This window comes from Electrona antarctica (genome assembly GCF_951216825.1).
Source record: "Electrona antarctica genome assembly, chromosome: 21".
Taxonomy (NCBI): Eukaryota; Metazoa; Chordata; class Actinopteri; order Myctophiformes; family Myctophidae; genus Electrona; species Electrona antarctica.
Window position 1 is genome coordinate 15,067,160 of NC_136802.1, and position 18,235 is coordinate 15,085,394.

The 18,235-nt window shown below is 44.4% G+C and overlaps 1 protein-coding gene across 1 annotated transcript in view; it reads left to right on the forward strand.

Moving 5' to 3' along the window:
* Positions 1 to 18,235, forward strand: part of LOC306913850 (dynein axonemal heavy chain 2-like) — a gene marked incomplete at its 3' end in the record, with an annotated part of 263,300 nt that overhangs the window by 214,705 nt on the left and 30,360 nt on the right. Inside the window, exons 30-36 of the mRNA XM_079490662.1 lie at positions 5,157 to 5,337; positions 7,047 to 7,185; positions 7,863 to 8,080; positions 9,128 to 9,229; positions 11,898 to 12,023; positions 13,957 to 14,067; positions 15,360 to 15,548. Coding sequence (XP_079346788.1) covers positions 5,157 to 5,337; positions 7,047 to 7,185; positions 7,863 to 8,080; positions 9,128 to 9,229; positions 11,898 to 12,023; positions 13,957 to 14,067; positions 15,360 to 15,548 — 1,066 coding nt within the window. The remainder of the gene's footprint in view (positions 1 to 5,156; positions 5,338 to 7,046; positions 7,186 to 7,862; positions 8,081 to 9,127; positions 9,230 to 11,897; positions 12,024 to 13,956; positions 14,068 to 15,359; positions 15,549 to 18,235) is intronic.

The window sequence follows — 18,235 nt, forward strand, 5'->3', positions numbered from 1 at the left end:
CATTCTCCGCCAATGAAACAAGTGTTGTAATTGGTCGGGAAAATATCGTATCCGGGGGAAATACAGCTGACAGATGTTCCGGAGGATACATCCGCCCGATAGCTTCTCTGCCTTACGTTGTGACCAGGCTTTTCTTTTCGCAGATAAGTAAGCCTGGGACCGAGGCTATGGCCGGTATGGGTGCATCAATTAATTAATCCTGGCAGGAAAAGTGTTAACACTGCGCTCGTAACTAAAATAATGACTACATCGGATCCATTGGAACGCCTTCTTCCATGTCCTGAAATGTAACGAGATACGAGGTTTCCACCTGACATGGATAATGCACTGTGTTTGTGCATGTGTAACTGCACCGTAGTGTGTGTAAACGCTTTGCATGAAGCAGCAGCAGGTCCTTTGGCTCTACAAGGTGATCCAAGGTGATTATATAAAAAGACTACGAATCCATCACTTAAGGCACTACAGCAGGCCTATAACATTTTCTCCTTTGCACAGCACTTACTTTCTTTTTTCAATGTATATTCTTCTCACGATGGCGGTGAGCTCCCTTCCGACGCTATAGCCGTGCCCGTTCAGCAAGTATCTTGTGGCTGTCGGGGCAAGAAACCTTGTATCTCTGTGTTTCAACTTTGTATGCTTTTGTCATATAAATGAATCATAGAAGAAGTGTTGTAAGAATGGTGAAAATAGCCGATCTGCGAGCTTGTACAGTTTTGTAAATGTTTTTAAAATACTAATGAAAAAAATAATGGTTTTGGACATACAAGGTTTTCCGACGATTCTCCAATAATTGAATAGAGGATAAATGAGTCCTTGACAAGGAACCAAAAGTCCTCTCCACCTTTCCCCAGCGCCTTGGAACAGCGTGTTCACCCGCCTTTTAATTCCTGTTTGGAGAGTACAGTGGCACATTGCTACGGAGACCCAGCCAATGTTGGCTCAGGGCACATTTGAAGCCAATACAGTGTTTCCAAATATAATAATGAATGGTAAATGATGCATTTATATAGAGCTTTTATCCAATAAAGCGCTTTTCATAGATTGTGCATTACATTCTCACTCACACACATTCTTTACACTGATGGCGGGGGAAACATGCATGCGAGGCACCAACCTGCTCATCGGGAGCAATTAGGTTTTCAGAGTCTTGCTCAAGGACACTTCGACACTAACTCCGGGGGAGCCCGAGATCGAACTCCGGGCGCCACTGCCGATGCAAATATGTGAGAGTGATATTAATGCAAGACTATAGCTGAGGTTTAATCACTTTTAAACCCTATGTACTTTTGTCGTCCGGGGTCCCCCAGGGGTCTATACTTGTATCACTCCCTTCTTTCCCTCTCCACCAAACATATCTTTGCCGAAAATAGCCGATCTACAAGCTCACAACGTGTCGCAGCACAACGTGTTGTGAGCTTGTAGATCACAGAGCGGTTGTCTATTCATGACATGCCCAGGCTTAAAAATGTCCCCCATTGTGCCCATGCCTCCTCCAGCGCTCCAAGGTCACATGCCTGAACCACTGGCGGTGTCCTGGCCTCAATACTCAGCAAATGTTTTGAGGGGCTGGTGAGAGGTCTACCCATCTCCCTGACCCCCCCCCCCCCCCCTCCCTTCCTGGCAATCTGCACACTGTTAACCCATTGGTTTGATTTAGGATGACACAGATGACACAGAAGGCAGTTTTCGGTGATAAGGTGACCACCAAAACATGACGTCACCCACTCACACAAACACATCGCTCTGTTTTTACTAACCACCACAAGACTGGAGTATGAATAGGCTTTCAGAATAAGGATGACCTTACTGTCGGCATCTCACAGATGCATCCCGTCCCGTATCAATAATGGACAACAACCAGCTGTATCAAGTACTTAGACGCGATTAGATGATCATGGACTCATAAGACCTGAGGCCAATTCTATGTCTTCTAAATCAGTTTTCTGAAAAATCCTGTTGCTATATCAGTGGTGCTCAAAACCTTTTCATGTCAAGGACCCACCAAGTTATATGTACAGAATCTGGCTATGGACCCCCATCTCAAAATATTTTCTTCCAGGCCCCAAGAAGCAAAGATTTGAGTTGAAATATACATATATAATATTGAAAGACTTCCAGAAACATTCAAGATTATTTTTATGATTATTATTATTGAATAGCCAAATAAATCTAAAATGACACGGATGCTTTTCCGATTTTAATTCATCCACAGAAAAATTATAATTTCACCCACTTCTGTAGTCCTTTGATGTTACAATAGCTGATTCAGATTCAGAACAGGGCCGCTGGCTGCTAAAAGGCTGTAGTACTTTGCAATCCCGGAGATTCATGGTGTTGACTCTCTCTCAGAGTACGTACGTGTGTTGGTTTCAAGCAGCCAGGGATAACGGCATCAGTAAAAAAAAAAAAGGAGAAAAAAAAAGAATTAAGAAATTACGATCATAAAAGTGTGTGTGTGTGTGTGTGTGTGGGGTATCATAACATGTTGTTTGTTCTCTGACAGCGTGCTGTGTACAGCCACGGCTGAGTGGTGTGATGTATGTGACTGCGACCTGCAGTCTGTCACAATGCGGTCATTAGTCTCAATGTTGCTTCAGAGCACGCACTTTAATATAGACTGATGATGAACAACACACACTGATTATGACCGTGATGAATGAACTACTTACGCACGCACACACACACACACTGTCCCCCTCTCCGTCTCTCCCTAGATGCCTCCTATACTCTCTCTGTTTCAATCTTCTCCCTTTCCTTTCTCTCTCCACCATCCAGCTCTTGTGGTTCCTTCCTTCCTTCCTTCCTTCCTTGCTTCCTCTCTATGTCTTCCTCCCTGTTTCATCTGGTCTATTTCTCTCTATCTTCTGTCATCCTGCTTCATGCTTCATCTCCCCATCGCTCTTCCGTTCTCTCCCCTGCATGCATGTCCCTTTTCTTGTCATGTTCACACACACTGTCCACTTTGTCCTCTCCCTCGCTCACTCCGTCCTTCCTTCCCACTCCCTCTCTTCTAAGCTTCTACTGTCTCTCTCTCTCTCTCTCTCTCTCTCTCTCTCTCTCTCTCTCTCTATCGCTCTCGCTCTCGCTCTCTGTGTGTGCGTGTGCGTGTGCGTGTGCGTGTGCGTGTGAGAGTGTGTGTGTGTGTGTGTGTGTGTGAGAGAGTGTGTGAGAGTGTGTGAGAGAGAGAGTGTGAGAGAGAGAGAGAGAGAGAGAGCGCGCGCGCGGGATCTATTAGCATATTTTGTTTTGTTTGAGAGGTCGTTGAGGTCTTTGAAATCTGACAGTTGAACTCTTTGATAGCCCATTTGTGGTTAGTGAACCTGTCTTGGTTAGAGTCCGTCTGTGTTTCCTGTCTCTGGTGGTAGGGATATAGTCTGTCTGTCTGTCTGTCTGTCTGTCTGTCTGTCTGTCTGTCTGTCTGTCTGTCTGTCTGTCTGTCTGTCTGTCTGCCCTGATGATTGTGAAAGAAAAGAACTATGCGGGAGGGTAACACATTTTCAGTAGGTAGGAGTAATGCATTTTAATCACATTAATAATGTATTACAATGCACTTCATAACACTCGTTATAAATGTATATGTAATATGTGATGTACAAGTATAAAGACACTTTTTAAAACTATTAAAGTTATGGTTGTTATAAATAATGTGCTGCTCAGCTTTGCATTATGACCAGAACTTATAATACTTCATAAACCTTTAAATTGTTATGCATAATTATAAACATTTATAACTAGTATTATGAAGTCGTATAAGTACATTTTAGGTATATATAAGGTATTATAAATGTGATTAATAATGCGTTATAGTCCTTGCCTTTAAGTAAAATGTTACTGTATATACTGTACATATCAAGCATTTTCTGACAGAAAACAAATTAGGAAGTCTGAGATTTTTGGGGTAGAAGAGAAAGTTTTGACTGAACTGAAGGAAATAATGATGCAGCAAGTCAGACCGGAATTAAACAAGGAAACTGCCTCGAGCCAGAAGAGTAATTGCAAAGTTTCTTACTTGTGAGGGCAAGAGATGTTAAAAAATTATATTTATGAACCAGTCAAAATGGAAAGGTGTTGATGTAGAAAAGAAAAGAAAAGAAAAACACGGCAAACGCATTAATGAATGTGACTGGAAGTTATCGATGTCGGACGGAAGACTTGTATGTCCAAAACCCGCTACTTTTCACGAAACGGAACGAAAACGCTCAGACGTAGTGACAACAGTCGATCTGCAAGCTCAGGGCGCATCGCGATGCATTGTTAGATCTGCTATTGTCACTGCTTTTGTAGTGACACTCTTGCATGATGAAATGGGCTCAATCGTTTAGGAAAGAAACCATAAAAAGTTTAAATATGGAGATAGGAGGCTTCTGCCCCCATGGGTGAGACGGAGAGGTTATTAAGAGTTGTGATTGGAACTCAATGAGCTGAGGGCTTGTTATTCTCTTCTCTAAAAGGTTTCTCGGGGGTGTCACGGTGGCACAGTCGGTAGCTAGTGCTGTCGCCTCACAGCTAGAAGGTCCTGGGTTCGATTCCCACTGGGGACGCTGGGGGGCGTGTTGTCTCCTCCGCGTCATCAGTGCCCACACCCGAGGTGGGGTTGACAAAAGGGCCTTTCTGTGTGGAGTTTGCATGTTCTCCCCGTGTCCCCTAGGGCAAGTACCCTCACAAGAAAACATGCAGTAATCCTGGTCTCTAAACTACCTCCCCCTGGCCAGCCAGGGCGACTGATGGAGGGGAAAGGAACTGGTCGGAATAACGTGTTCCTTCAATGCGCTACGTCCAACCGGGGAAACGCACCCCTGTCAGGTGAAAAGAAGCAGCTTGGACTCCTCATGCATATAAGCATGAGCTCAGTCCGCTGCCCCCCCCCAAGTTGGCAGAGGAAGTGTAGCGCCCAGGGTTAGATAATAGATTATTGGCACTGGGTGAAAAAATGGGTTGCAAAATGGTGGGATAAAAATGTAAGAAAAAAAATAAAAAAGGTTTTTCTTTTACCTATATCTTTTATGAATGTTTAATTAATAATTTATACGTGCACCTATATTGTAGGAAGTTACTAAATGTTGAATGCACCATTGAGTCACGTCTCTCTCTCCATCTCTCTGTCTCTCTGTGTCTCTCTGTCTCTCTGTCTCTCTGTGTCTCTCGCTCTCTCCCAGGGGGACAGAGGAGGTGTTGCAGATATTGGAGGACCACCAGGTGGTCTTGTCCAGCATGAAGGCGTCTCGCTTCGTCAGGCCGTTCGTGGGCGAGGTGGACCGCTGGGAACGCTGTCTCTCGCACGTCCAGGAGGTCATCGAGAGGATCCTCACCACGCAGCGCCTGTGGATGTACCTGGAGGTGCACGCACGCACGCACGCACGCACACACTCACGCACGCACGCACGCACGCACGCACGCACACGCAGGATGAGAGAGATGGAGAGAGGAAGGAAGAGAGATGGGTTGAGAGAGAGAGAGAGAGAGAAGCATAACAAGGTTACTTGTCGCAAAGGTTTTTATACCAAGTGAATGCAAAGCATTGAAATACTGCTGTCAACAGTCAAAAGTTTATAGCAAACTAACCTCTCCTATTTCTGGCACAATTTTATAGAGTTTCATAAGATAGTCTTCATAAGATATAGTTATTGACACTCAAAATGTCAATGTTTATTTCATTCCAATTTGTATTCAATATGTATTTGTACGTGCAGCATTGGTTTATCTTGATTGCTTTGTTCCACTTTTGCTTTGGCAATGTAAATGTATGATTTATCCTGCCAATAAAGCTCCTTTGAATAGAGAGAGAGAGAGAGAGAGAGAGAGAGTAACAACAGCAACAACTACTACTATAATAATGATGAACACTGACAACAGTATATAGCAGCTATGCTAACAGTAATAACAGTCTTATTGGTACAGCATCATTCCCAGGGTGCATCATGACAACGCGGTACAGGTGGATCTGTGCTGTTTAGTGTGTATTTGACACACTCTCATTGCGTTTAGAGTTATGGGATATTATAGGCCGGGTGTATATAGGACACACAAGCAGATGTGTAAACACACCATATTGTCCGTTATATCGTGTAATGAAATCCCCTGGACAATTAGCTGTGAGCCCTTTGATGTTCTTCCAGCGGTGTCCTTTTTAAACCGCATTCCAACATAGTTATCGTCCCTGTTGGCTGGAAACCTCATACAGTATAAAACTGTTACTTTTCAGCAGAGCCTTCTAAATGGTGCATTTATATAGCACCTTTATCCAAGGCGCTTTACATAGATTGTGCATTACATTCACCCATTCATACACCGATGGCGGCGGAAACCATGCAAGGCACCAGCCAGCACTTCAGGAGCAATTAGGGATTAGCAATTCAGTGTCTTGCTCAAGGACACTTCGACACTAACTCTGGGGGAGCCCGGGTTCGAACTGGCAACCTTGTGGTTACCATCCAGCCACCGCCACCCCTGAGCCACCGCCACCCCTCTATTGAGAGCTGTGCTGAGGGGGCAGTAAACTTCACGGTATGAAAAATCAGAAACTCCATGATTCCATTTGCGCAGAATCCAAATATGGTGGCCATTTTGAATTTAGAAAAATGGCGACCTTTGAATACTCGTTTTTCATTATCTCGACTTCTAGATCACGCAGGATCTTGATTCGAGTGGCTAAATCTATTTTTAGGGTCAGGAAATCAAATAGCCAGTGGTAGTTTCAGATGGGTGAAGGCAGGGACACCTGGTTCAGCATGTGTGCTCCCTAATCTCTGCTCTGACCATCTTCTCCACTCATCTCCTCCTGAGCACTGTTGATTTTGACAGCAAAGATTCATTTCGTTTTAGTCATAGTCTTTTGAATACAATTTCATTTAGTTTTAGTCATACTTTAGTCATCAAATTGTTTCTCTATCTATCTCTCTCTCTCTCCCCCCCCCCTCTTTCTCTCAGCTTCAACTTGGCCTCATGTGTCTCCTGCCACTTTCTGTTTTATATCCCCCCTTGTTTCTTTGTGTGCGTGTGCGTGTGCGTGTGCGTGCGGGTGTGTGTGTGTCTGTGTGCGTGCTCAGAACATCTTCCTGGGTGGAGACATGAGGCAGCAGATGTGTGAGGAGTGTGATCAGTTCGACATGGTCAGCTCCACCTGGAAGAGCATCATGGAGGGTCTGAGGAGAGACCAGAATGCCCTGCGGGGGACCCAGCACCAAGGTTATGATGCACCTGGAACTAGGGCTGCACCATATGATCACTAGCATAATGCACCTGGAACTAGGGCTGCACCATATGATCACTAGCATAATGCACCTGGAACTAGGGCTGCACCATATGATCACTAGCATAATGCACCTGGAACTAGGGCTGCACCATATAATCACTAGCATAATGCACCTGGAACTAGGGCTGCAATAGAGCGCAGATTCATCAATAGAGCTCGTCCCCTCGATTCCCCTGGTTCACGGAAGTAATTTCTCTATGGAGAATATGGCTCTATGGCTCATCTTAAAATCGTTTCATATAAGCGTTGTGGTCCAAAAATAAACAAGCTGTCTCTTCGTTATTGTCAGGGAGGTGTCTCTGTATCGCTTGCGACAGCAGTCACTCATATATGATACAGTCTGTTTCTAGCGAAAATGTAACTAATTCAGTAGCAGTAACAATAGCGTGTTCTCTCAGTCACTCAGTTGTCAGTCAGTTAGCTAACTGAAACCCCTCTTCTTTTTCTTCTTGTCTCTCTCTGTAAAACAACCAAAATATGACGGAGCTTACGGAAACACAATTTTACACCAGTAAACCTGTGATGTGACAATGAAGTCACTTCGTGAGTCTCATTCTGTCCATCTGGTGGTGTACGTGTGTGCGTGTGTGCGTGTACGTGACCTCTGCAGGGCTTCCAGAGAACCTGGGCAGGACCATCAGGAATCTGGAGGAGATCCAGAGGTCCCTGGAGGTCTACCTGGACACGCGACGCCAGCTGTTCCCCCGGTTCTACTTCCTGTCTGACGACGACCTGGTGCAGATCCTGGGACAGTCACGCAACCCTGCCGCCGTGCAGCCTCACCTGGCCCACTGCTTCACCGGCATCCACAGCCTGCGCGTCTGCAAGGTACAGTATTACCACTGGTTCTCACAGTCCAGGGAGTTCCAGGTAAATGATAGAAATGCCATTAAATGGGGGTCCGTAGACTAATATGCATGTCAAACTGGGGGTCCTTGAAATTAAACGGGTTGAGAATCACTGCTAGAGCCGTAAAAAAAAAAAACCTTCTCTTATGGGGGTCCCTGGCTTATGTTTTCAAATGGGGGTCCGCAGGCTACATGAAAAGGTTTGGGAACCACTGCAGTGTACGCTGCGTTCACACGGGCAGATGCAAAGATACAGTCTACCATTCATTGTCAATGGAAGCCAGCGGCATGAAGATACAAGGATGCATCCATGATCCGACATTTGTAGCTTCTGCAAGAGATACGAAGCTGCAAATTGAAGCTCAGCTGGGTTCAGCTTCCAGATGCAAATCTACAAAGCTACAACTGTAGCTGCAATGACACGTGTCACTACGGACACACGCTTGATGACATCAAACGTCCGTGTGAGCAACAGATAGTGTGCTTGTAGATCAGCTATTTTCGGCATGCAGCTAAATGAAAGTCAGCCATTTTAATGGCGTCACGGCCCGCACAAAGTACAATTTTGTGTCGAAAGTTTTGTGTAAATTGTGTAAAAATCCCAGGAGTAGATCAATTTTAACTGTTTTATTGGCAGTTGTATTGCTGCCGGTCAAACAGTTCATGAGCTATGCCTGTTCAAAGTTTGCATTTTTCAATTACCTGGAATGCCGACAGAATAAATCATTCAGAATTCAAAATAGTGGGAGATCTAAAGTTCTGAGGTCATACGTCCTATTGAGAAATGTGTTCCCTGTGTGCGTGCGTGCGTGCGTGCGTGCGTGCGTGCGTGCGTGCGTGCGTGCGTGCGTGCGTGCGTGCGTGTGTGTGTGTGTGTGTGTGTGTGTGTGTGTGTGTGTGTGTGTGTGTGTGTGTGTGTGTGTGTGTGTGTGTGTGTGTGTGTGTGTGTGTGTGTGTGTGTGTGTGTGTGTGTGTGTGTGTGTGTGTGTGTGTGTGTGTGTGTGTGTGCGCATGCGTGTGTGTGTAGGTGGGGAGCAGTGGTGTCCAGTCAGAGGCCAGTGGCATGTTGTCTGTGGACAAGGAGTTCATGGAGTTCAGCCACCCTGTGCTGCTGGATGGACCCGTAGAGGTACAGTAAAACTCACCCTGTGCTGCTGGATGGACCCGTAGAGGTACAGTAAAACTCACCCTGTGCTGCTGGATGGACCCGTAGAGGTACAGTAAAACATGGAGTTCAGCCACCCTGTGCTGCTGGATGGACCCGTAGAGGTACAGTAAAACATGGAGTTCAGTCACCCTGTGCTGCTGGATGGACCCGTAGAGGTACAGTAAAACATGGAGTTCAGCCACCCTGTGCTGCTGGATGGACCCGTAGAGGTACAGTAAAACATGGAGTTCAGCCACCCTGTGCTGCTGGATGGACCCGTAGAGGTACAGTAAAACATGGAGTTCAGTCACCCTGTGCTGCTGGATGGACCCGTAGAGGTACAGTAAAACATGGAGTTCAGTCACCCTGTGCTGCTGGATGGACCCGTAGAGGTACAGTAAAACATGGAGTTCAGCCACCCTGTGCTGCTGGATGGACCCGTAGAGGTACAGTAAAACATGGAGTTCAGTCACCCTGTGCTGCTGGATGGACCCGTAGAGGTACAGTAAAAGTCACCCTGTGCTGCTGGATGGACCCGTAGAGGTACAGTAAAAGTCACCCTGTGCTGCTGGATGGACCCGTAGAGGTACAGTAAAAGTCACCCTGTGCTGCTGGATGGGCCCGTAGAGGTACAGTAAAACTCACCCTGTGCTGCTGGATGGGCCCGTAGAGGTACAGTAAAAGTCACACTGTTGAACCAGTAGTAAACTAAACTGGTCCTGAGTTCAACCACTTCAAACCTCCACACTTAAGCTGCGTTCAGGCTTGGATAGTTAGAGCGGCGCGATTACATGCAAAGTCACTGCAAAGACAAGAAGCTGCGCGCACAGGGCGACACGAACCAAGCGAACAGCCGTCTGGTGTCTTTACGCCGGCTGGGAAAAGGTTCAAGGTTGTACTTTATTGTTACATCTTGTGTACAGGTGCAAAAGAGTAAACAGCAATCGCAGCAAGCACAGCAAACACAGGGATAGAGTAAAGAGTGCAAGAAAGAGCAAACGAGTAAAAAAGAGTAGCATATGTGTGCATGTTTTCCCTGTAGTAGCAGGCTGAGAGGAGCACCTGACAGCCAATCAGCATTGGTGTTGCCCGGACCCCCGAAATGTTTTGACTGTTTGGTTGTATTCATCCAGTTCCAACTGAACTGACCACCGGGACTTAGCAATGGTGAATAAAACAATATACAAACCCTTTGCAAAGTCATATAGGAACTAATTTTGCTGCTCATAAATGATATAGTAGCAGGAATTATGTTAAATATATTGAACCGAGCCGTCTTAGGTAAACAAACGGTCCATTTGATTATACTCCCAAGTTAAATTACTGTGTCTACAGCCAATATTTATTTCATGATAAAACAAGCCACAAAATGATATTTTCTTTACCAATGCTGACCTGCGTGACCAAAGTGAAGCGACTGGAAACAAATATATTTATCTTCAGGCTTGAACGCACCTTAAGCATTAAATTGAGTTTGTGTCTCTGTTCCACAGATAAATATTGTGACTACAACACATTAGAATGTGAATAGTGATCATCGTACCCTGGCCTGCCATATCATTATATAATAAATTAGAATAAACTTGAGGCATTTTTTTTAAATTGCTGATCTAGGATCAGTGTTGCTATCTTAACTGTAATAGTGACCAACTGACCAATGTAAAGAAACCACTCAAATGATTGTTGAAAACTAACCTCAACACTAAATTTGAGGTAGTGAATAATTTGCAAAACTAGCGCTAGCCAGCAGCTTGTTATTTGATGTACAAGCTTTAATGTAGAAACTAGAGGCAAAAAAAATACAAAATATCCCTCAAAACTTTATCCCATTAGTGGTTGCTTTTGATGAGAGCTAACTCATGCCATGCATAACAGCAACACTTTTTGGACTTGAGAGAGCCTACTTTTAAAAGAACGACCGACTGCAACATGATGTACCATCCATCCAATAATAATAATCCTATTGCTGAAAATACTGGAAATGTACCTGAGGGGACTGTTGAATAACAACATTAGAGCTTCCGTTTCAAAATCAAAGAATGCAGTATTCTGTATAGTGTATTCAGAGAGAGAGAGAGACTCTCGCTCGGCGTACACTCAGACACGGCCTAAGATGACCCACGACTCACAACTGCAACACTGTTGAGTTTGACGAGAAATGTGCGGCCGGTCGTCTACCTTAATTAGATTTAATCTAGACTAGTAAAACATTTCAGGCGACTAAAATATAACTGAATTTCTTCAAAAGACTGCACTGCAACGGACAAAGGAAAGGTCGGTGCTTGGTCCGCAGTGCATGGTTTTGAAGTAGTGAAGCTGAGAGAGCACATGGACGTATTCATTCATCCATCCATGTGTCATATTCATCTTCCCCAACATAGCAGCGATAGTGACTATCAGACTTCCTTGCTAACCGTTGTCGTAATGTTGTTGTTCTCCTCACTGTGTGTGTGTGTGTGTGTGTGTGTGTGTGTGTGTGTGTGTGTGTGTGTGTGTGTGTGTGTGTGTGTGTGTGTGTGTGTGTGTGTGTGTGTGTGTGTGTGTGTGTGTGTGTGTGTGTGTGTGTGGCAGCGATAGTGACAGTCAGACTTCCTTGCTAACCGTCGTAATGCTGTTCTCCTCACATGTGTGTGTGTGTGTGCGTGCTCAGAGCTGGCTGTGTGACGTGGAGAAGGCGATGCGTGTGTCGCTCAACGACTGCCTGAGGAGCTGCCGCCTGGCCCTGAGGAAGATGGCCGACAACAGAGAGAAATGGGTCAGAGACTGGCCTGGACAGGTACATTATAGAGACTGGCCTGGACAGGTACATTATAGAGACTGGCCTGGACAGGTACATTATAGAGACTGGCCTGGACAGGTACATTATAGAGACTGGCCTGGACAGGTACATTATAGAGACTGGCCTGGACAGGTACATTATAGAGACTGGCCCGGACAGGTACATTATAGAGACTGGCCCGGACAGGTACATTATAGAGACTGGCCTGGACAGGTACCTTATAGAGACTGGCCTGGACAGGTACATTATAGAGACTGGCCCGGACAGGTACATTATAGAGACTGGCCCGGACAGGTACATTATAGAGACTGGCCCGGACAGGTACATTATAGAGACTGGCCTGGACAGGTACATTATAGAGACTGGCCCGGACAGGTACATTATAGAGACTGGTCAGGACAGGTACATTATAGAGAAATGGGTCAGAGACTGGCCTGGACAGGTACATTGTCTGATGTCTCACTCTGCTTGTCCTCCGACATGACATGACACGACAACTGACTGACGCTGACAAGACTCAGTGATGGAAAAAAAACTATGCTCATGTTTTACTTAAGTAAAAGTATCAGTATTGGAATGCAATGTAGATTATATTCTGTTACAAGTAGAAGCTTGTACAGTAGTTTGCTATTTTCAAATGGCCGAAATGTATAAAGGGCTGAAGTACAGTAGTTAATGTATGTTTTGTAATAATAATCAAAATCTTCAAAGTAACTAGTAACTAAATAATTGTAGTGGAGTAAAAGTATAATATTTGCCTCTGAGAAGTATAGTGGAGTAGAAGTAAAAGTACCGACTAATAGAAAATACTCAAGTAAAGTAAACATGCTCCAATTGTACTGGTCTTGGACATCCAAGGTTTCCACCTGACATCGCTGCGTTGTTTTTCCTCCCCCTCCACTGTCCTTTTCCTAAAGTCATGATGAATGGCTTCTGTAAGGAAAATGTTGCCTGAGAGGTCTGAGCTTGTTACTCCAAACGTCACACCATTGCGTTAGATAAAACCCTCTTAATGGGAGCTATTTGATGTGCAATAATGGATAGACAGACCGACATTTGGAGTCATACATCAAAACATCATAGACGTGTCATAGACAGTGATGGAAGAAGTACTCACATTTGTTAAGTAAAAGTAGCAATACTGCAATGTACTGTAGAACTACTCCGTTACAAGTGAAAGTCCGGAATTAAAAATGTACTTGAGTAAAAGTACAAACGTATTGGCATCAAAATGTACTTAAAGTACGGAAAGTATACAGAATGTCCCATTTGAAGTTTTCAAATGTATAAAATATCTTTTGAAAATAGACAATCTACAAGCTCACCGATCTACAAGCTCACAATGCGTCACATAGCGTGTTGCTTGTTTGATAATGGACCACAATGGAAACAAGCTTCGGCTTTGTTCTGTTCAATCCATTTCTGCGCTTTTAGTGGGCTATACCGTGAAGGGATGCTGTGTAAACAATGATGTATTTTCTTACGGATGTGTGATGGTATGTTGGAACAAAGGACAAAGAGAGAGGACAATGAATTTGCATTTGTGCTTCGGGTTGAAGGGATACGGTGATCGAATGTTTTAACCCATTCAGGCCTGACGTCAAAATTTATTTTTTATTTTTTCTAAATCATGACAATTTTCTGAAAGATTTGAGGCACATTTTAATTATTTTTCAAAAATAGCAGATCTACAAGTTCATAGCGCGCCACTCGGTGGCGCGCTATGAGCTTGTAGATCTGCTATTTTTCAATAGCTAAATTATAACAATGTATATAACCACCAAAAGGGGTTTCCGCTCAAAATGGGTTAATGATGATGGATATAAAAATGTAACAAAATAAATAAATAATACAGTGCACATTGCAATCTACAGGGGGAATGACAACAACCTGGAGACAGATTGACATGCTTTTATGTGGTTCTCCTCAGATGCTGATCACAGCCAGTCAGATCCAGTGGACGGCCGACATCACCAAGGCTCTCATCTTGGGGAAGGAGAGAGGAAACCGGTCTGAACTCAAGGCCATGATGAAGAAGCAGGTGGGTAACGGGCAGCGGTGGAAGAAATTGTTTACTTAACTAAAAGCATCAATACTGCAATATAGAAACAAGAACAAGAATAGACAAAGACATACAGAAAGCAATAAGACAAACAATTGGACATTACAGTATGTGTTGTCAAACATCAACTCAGGAAATAAAAATAAAAATAGACAAATGCTATAATTGCTGGAGTTCACACACAGACGATAGGGATGGAAACTATATGAACGCACACACACACACACACACACACACACACACACACACACACACACACACACACACACACACACACACACACACATACAATGGAAGTAAATACAATTTAAGTAAATGTTACTTAGTTACTTTCAACCAGTGGTCACGACTCGGGCGGGAAAAAGAATAACGTTATTATGCTCATCACAGTTGTTTCTTTTGTCTTCGCCTGAGAAGAAGAAACCATGGCCATTATTTTTGAAACACCTTTGATTCAGAAAATGTATAATTGATATTCAGAATGAATGATTTATGCCTTACGGGTTTGCCGTTTTTTTAAGACACATAGCCTGCTGATTATGCTGCTCATAGCTGGCTCTCGGCACACATTTTGAAGCGACGTCTTTCTTGTTTTTCGTTTTCCTCTGAGAGAAATTGCAGTGCAATAAGCTGGAGCGAGTTGGTATATACGCTGCTGGCCCTGAAGTGTTTCTCTCCAATCCACAGTCCCTCTCTGATTGCTATTCATTGCTGTCTGTCGAAAACTGTTACTTTTCAGGAAATGGAAAATAAATAAATAACCTGTGTTCCTATATGGATCCAATGTAGTTATTATCTGCTCACAATCTCTTATTAAGAGCTTGTTATTTTTTCATTGGTTCAATGTTTATAAAATCCATAGACAGACTTAAACCACTTTTTCAACTTGGCCTTCCAATTTTGGAGTAGCAAAATACAAGCGTGTGTGTGTGTGTGTGTGTGTGTGTGTGTGTGTGTGTGTGTGTGTGTGTGTGTGTGTGTGTGTGTGTGTGTGTGTGTGTGTGTGTGTGTGTGTGTGTGTGTGTGTGTGTGTGTGTGTGTGTGTGTGTGTGTGTGTGTGTGTGTGTGTGTGTGTGTGTGTGTGTGCGTGCGTGCGTGCGTGCGTGCGTGCGTGCGTGCGTGCGTGCGTGCGTGCGTGCGTGCGTGCGTGCGTGCGTGCGTGCGTGCGTGCGTGCGTGCGTGCGTGCGTGCGTGCGCGCGCGCGCGCGCGCGCGGTTGTCAGAGGTCCATGCTGGGCCTGTACTAATCATCTGTGTGTGTGTGGTTGTCAGATGTCCATGCTGGGCCTGTACTCAGAGGCGCTGCGTGGGAACCTGTCCCAGAGCCAGCGTGTGAAGATGGTGGCCCTGGTGACGGTGGAGGTGCACGGCAGGGACGTCATCGACAGCCTGGGCCGGGCGGGCTGCAAGGACCTCAACTCCTTCCACTGGCTCAGCCAGCTGCGCTTCTACTGGGAGAAGGTAGAGAGAGAGAGGGGGGGGGGGGAGGAGAGGGGACTGAGCAAAATACAAAGTGCATTTTCATTTTAATATCAGTGCATTGCTGTATTGAAATCTTCAACGTTTCCTCAAAATAGTGAAAATAGCAGACAAGAATAGCTGAAGATATAAAATAGAGCTTAATTGGTTAATAGTGTATTATATTTTGTAACAAATTACAATAATTAGCTTTGAGTTTTCATATAATTAAAAAAGTAGGGTACAATATTTGTGTCTGAGATCTGGTGGAGTAGAAGTATAGAAAAGTGGACATACTCAGGTAAAGTACCTCAAAATTGTACTTAACGAACGACACTAATTGAGTAAATGTCCTTCGTTGCTTTCGACCACTGACTGAACTAATAAATGTGATAAATCCAGTCTGAGAACTGACAACAGTCATGTTGAAAAGCAGAATGATTGTTGCACGTGTTTCATCATCGTCGGCGCCTCCACGTACACGTGCACTGATGATGAAAGTGCATGCAGGGGGAGTGCATGTAGGGACAGGCCGACTAGACCAGGGGTCTTCAATGTTTTCCTGGTCAAGGGCACCTTAGCTGAGAGAGAGAGAGATGAGGCAGGGACCCCCACTACATATTGTAGTATTGGTTTCATAGATAGTATTTTAATGTGTATTTTCAGACATTTAACCACTTAAACCCTCAATACTTAGTAAACCTGCCCTTTGGCTCTGTACTTTGTTTGTTTCTCTCTACACTAAATGAAAGTAGCAGATCTACAAATTCACAATGTGTTGCAGCGCAGCACTTTGTGAGAGTGTTGATCTGATTTGTCAGCTGTTGTATGTATTTGTGGGTTTGCTGTTATGTGTATATTGTACCTACTCCATTTGAACTGGGAGGGAAATGTTGACACTACTGCAGAACTGCCCATAAATGCACCATTATACTGATCTGCCACATAGTGTTGGTCAGGCTGTCAGATACTTTGTTGTACCGCTTTGTTTTTATTTCATTTCTGTTGCTAGTCATGGCTGCCAGTTCCCATCTGATGTCATGTGGCAGTTCAGACTGCTCCAGATCATACTGAATAACTGCTTGACCAGACAGTGGCCTTGTGCTTAGAGTGTCCGCCCTGAAACTGGGAGGCCGGGGGTTCGATCCCCGTGCACAGGTTCACATCGATTGGGCCAACGGTGCCGGAGATTAGCTAGTTGGGCTATGTAGAGCAAAGTATACAACCACAGTACCGGTGCATCAAAACAACCTAATTGTCGTAATGCACTGGCACATCATGATCATTTTTACGATATATTTTACGATATACTTGGTTCCCACATTTTTCTCTCTATTCCAAATCTCTGTCGAAAACAGCCGGCTATTTTCACTAAATATTCATCTATTTTTGCCAAATGTTCTGCTATTATGCCCGGCACGCAACTGATAATACTGTAGGACAAGAACAAACAAACAACAACAACGTGAAGCAAGTCAAAAATAGCTTATCTTGCCTACAATTAGCTTTTGTTTGCCCGGGGCATTCAGCCAGCCGTTATTGTTGGACCTGTGTAGTCTAAATACAGGTGAATTGCACTCAGGAGAACAGGAACCATTGTAGTAGCTGGCTTCCTGTACCCAAGTGCATTTCCACAGAGTGTCGTGGTGTGAAATTAGCACGCCTGCATTTTGCAATTAGCCCAGTTATCTCTGTGAAATTAGCTCGCTTTGCATCCCTGTTCATGTGCCTTTCATCCAACGCTTTTTGTTTCTGATTTCTAACAATGTATAAAATACCTTGAAGGCTAAACCAAGCCTTTTAGTATTCGCGTGTGCAGCTGTGCATGTGTCAATTATGGACAATTGGCTTGATACCAACAGATAGGCAAATTTGTTTCAAATGCACAAGCGTGCATAGGCTAATAACAGCGGACACGTGCATTGGCTTGATACCAACAGATAGGCTAATTTGTTTCAAATGCACAAGCGTGCATAGGCTAATAACAGTGGACACGTGCATTGCCCCATGCTGCACTGTAATTACATATTGCATTAATTCGTTCCCCACAAGGCGGCCAGTGGCACTATTGAACGTGCAGTCTCTGAAGTCGTATCGTAGACAAAGAACGAGGCACAACGTTTAAGGCTGAATGAGACCATACATACCCAGTGGTGGAAGAAGTGCTCAACCCCAATACTCAAAGTACTAAACACCCGGTCATCATATATTACTCAACTTCAAATAAAAGTCGCACAGTCAAATTTGTACTTTTTTTGTACTTAAAGTACCAGAGTACTTGCTTAAAAAAATCACACCCGTGTGAACTGAGTGGTGCAACTCCGTGTGGGGGTCCCCGGTGGGTCCTCGGAGCTTCCAGACCCACGCGCCCAGGGTGCCAGCACGGTTCCGGCGAGCCGCCCCGCGTCTGAAGCGGTCGAGAAATGACAGAGTTACTGTGTGGGGGAATTAACATTTAGCAGACACCTCTCCCTCTCTCTCTCTCCCTCTCTTTCTGTAATTAGCAGGCAACAGTGCAACACTATCTCTCTCTCTCTCTCTGTTACTAGCACTCAAAAATAAAAGAAAATACTTAACAGTAAGTATTCAAAAGCACGTGCTAATTATTCCAAAGTACAAAATTACAATAATAATAGTGAAAATAGACGCAACGTGTCTGCGACATATTGTGGACGCATCGCACACGTCCA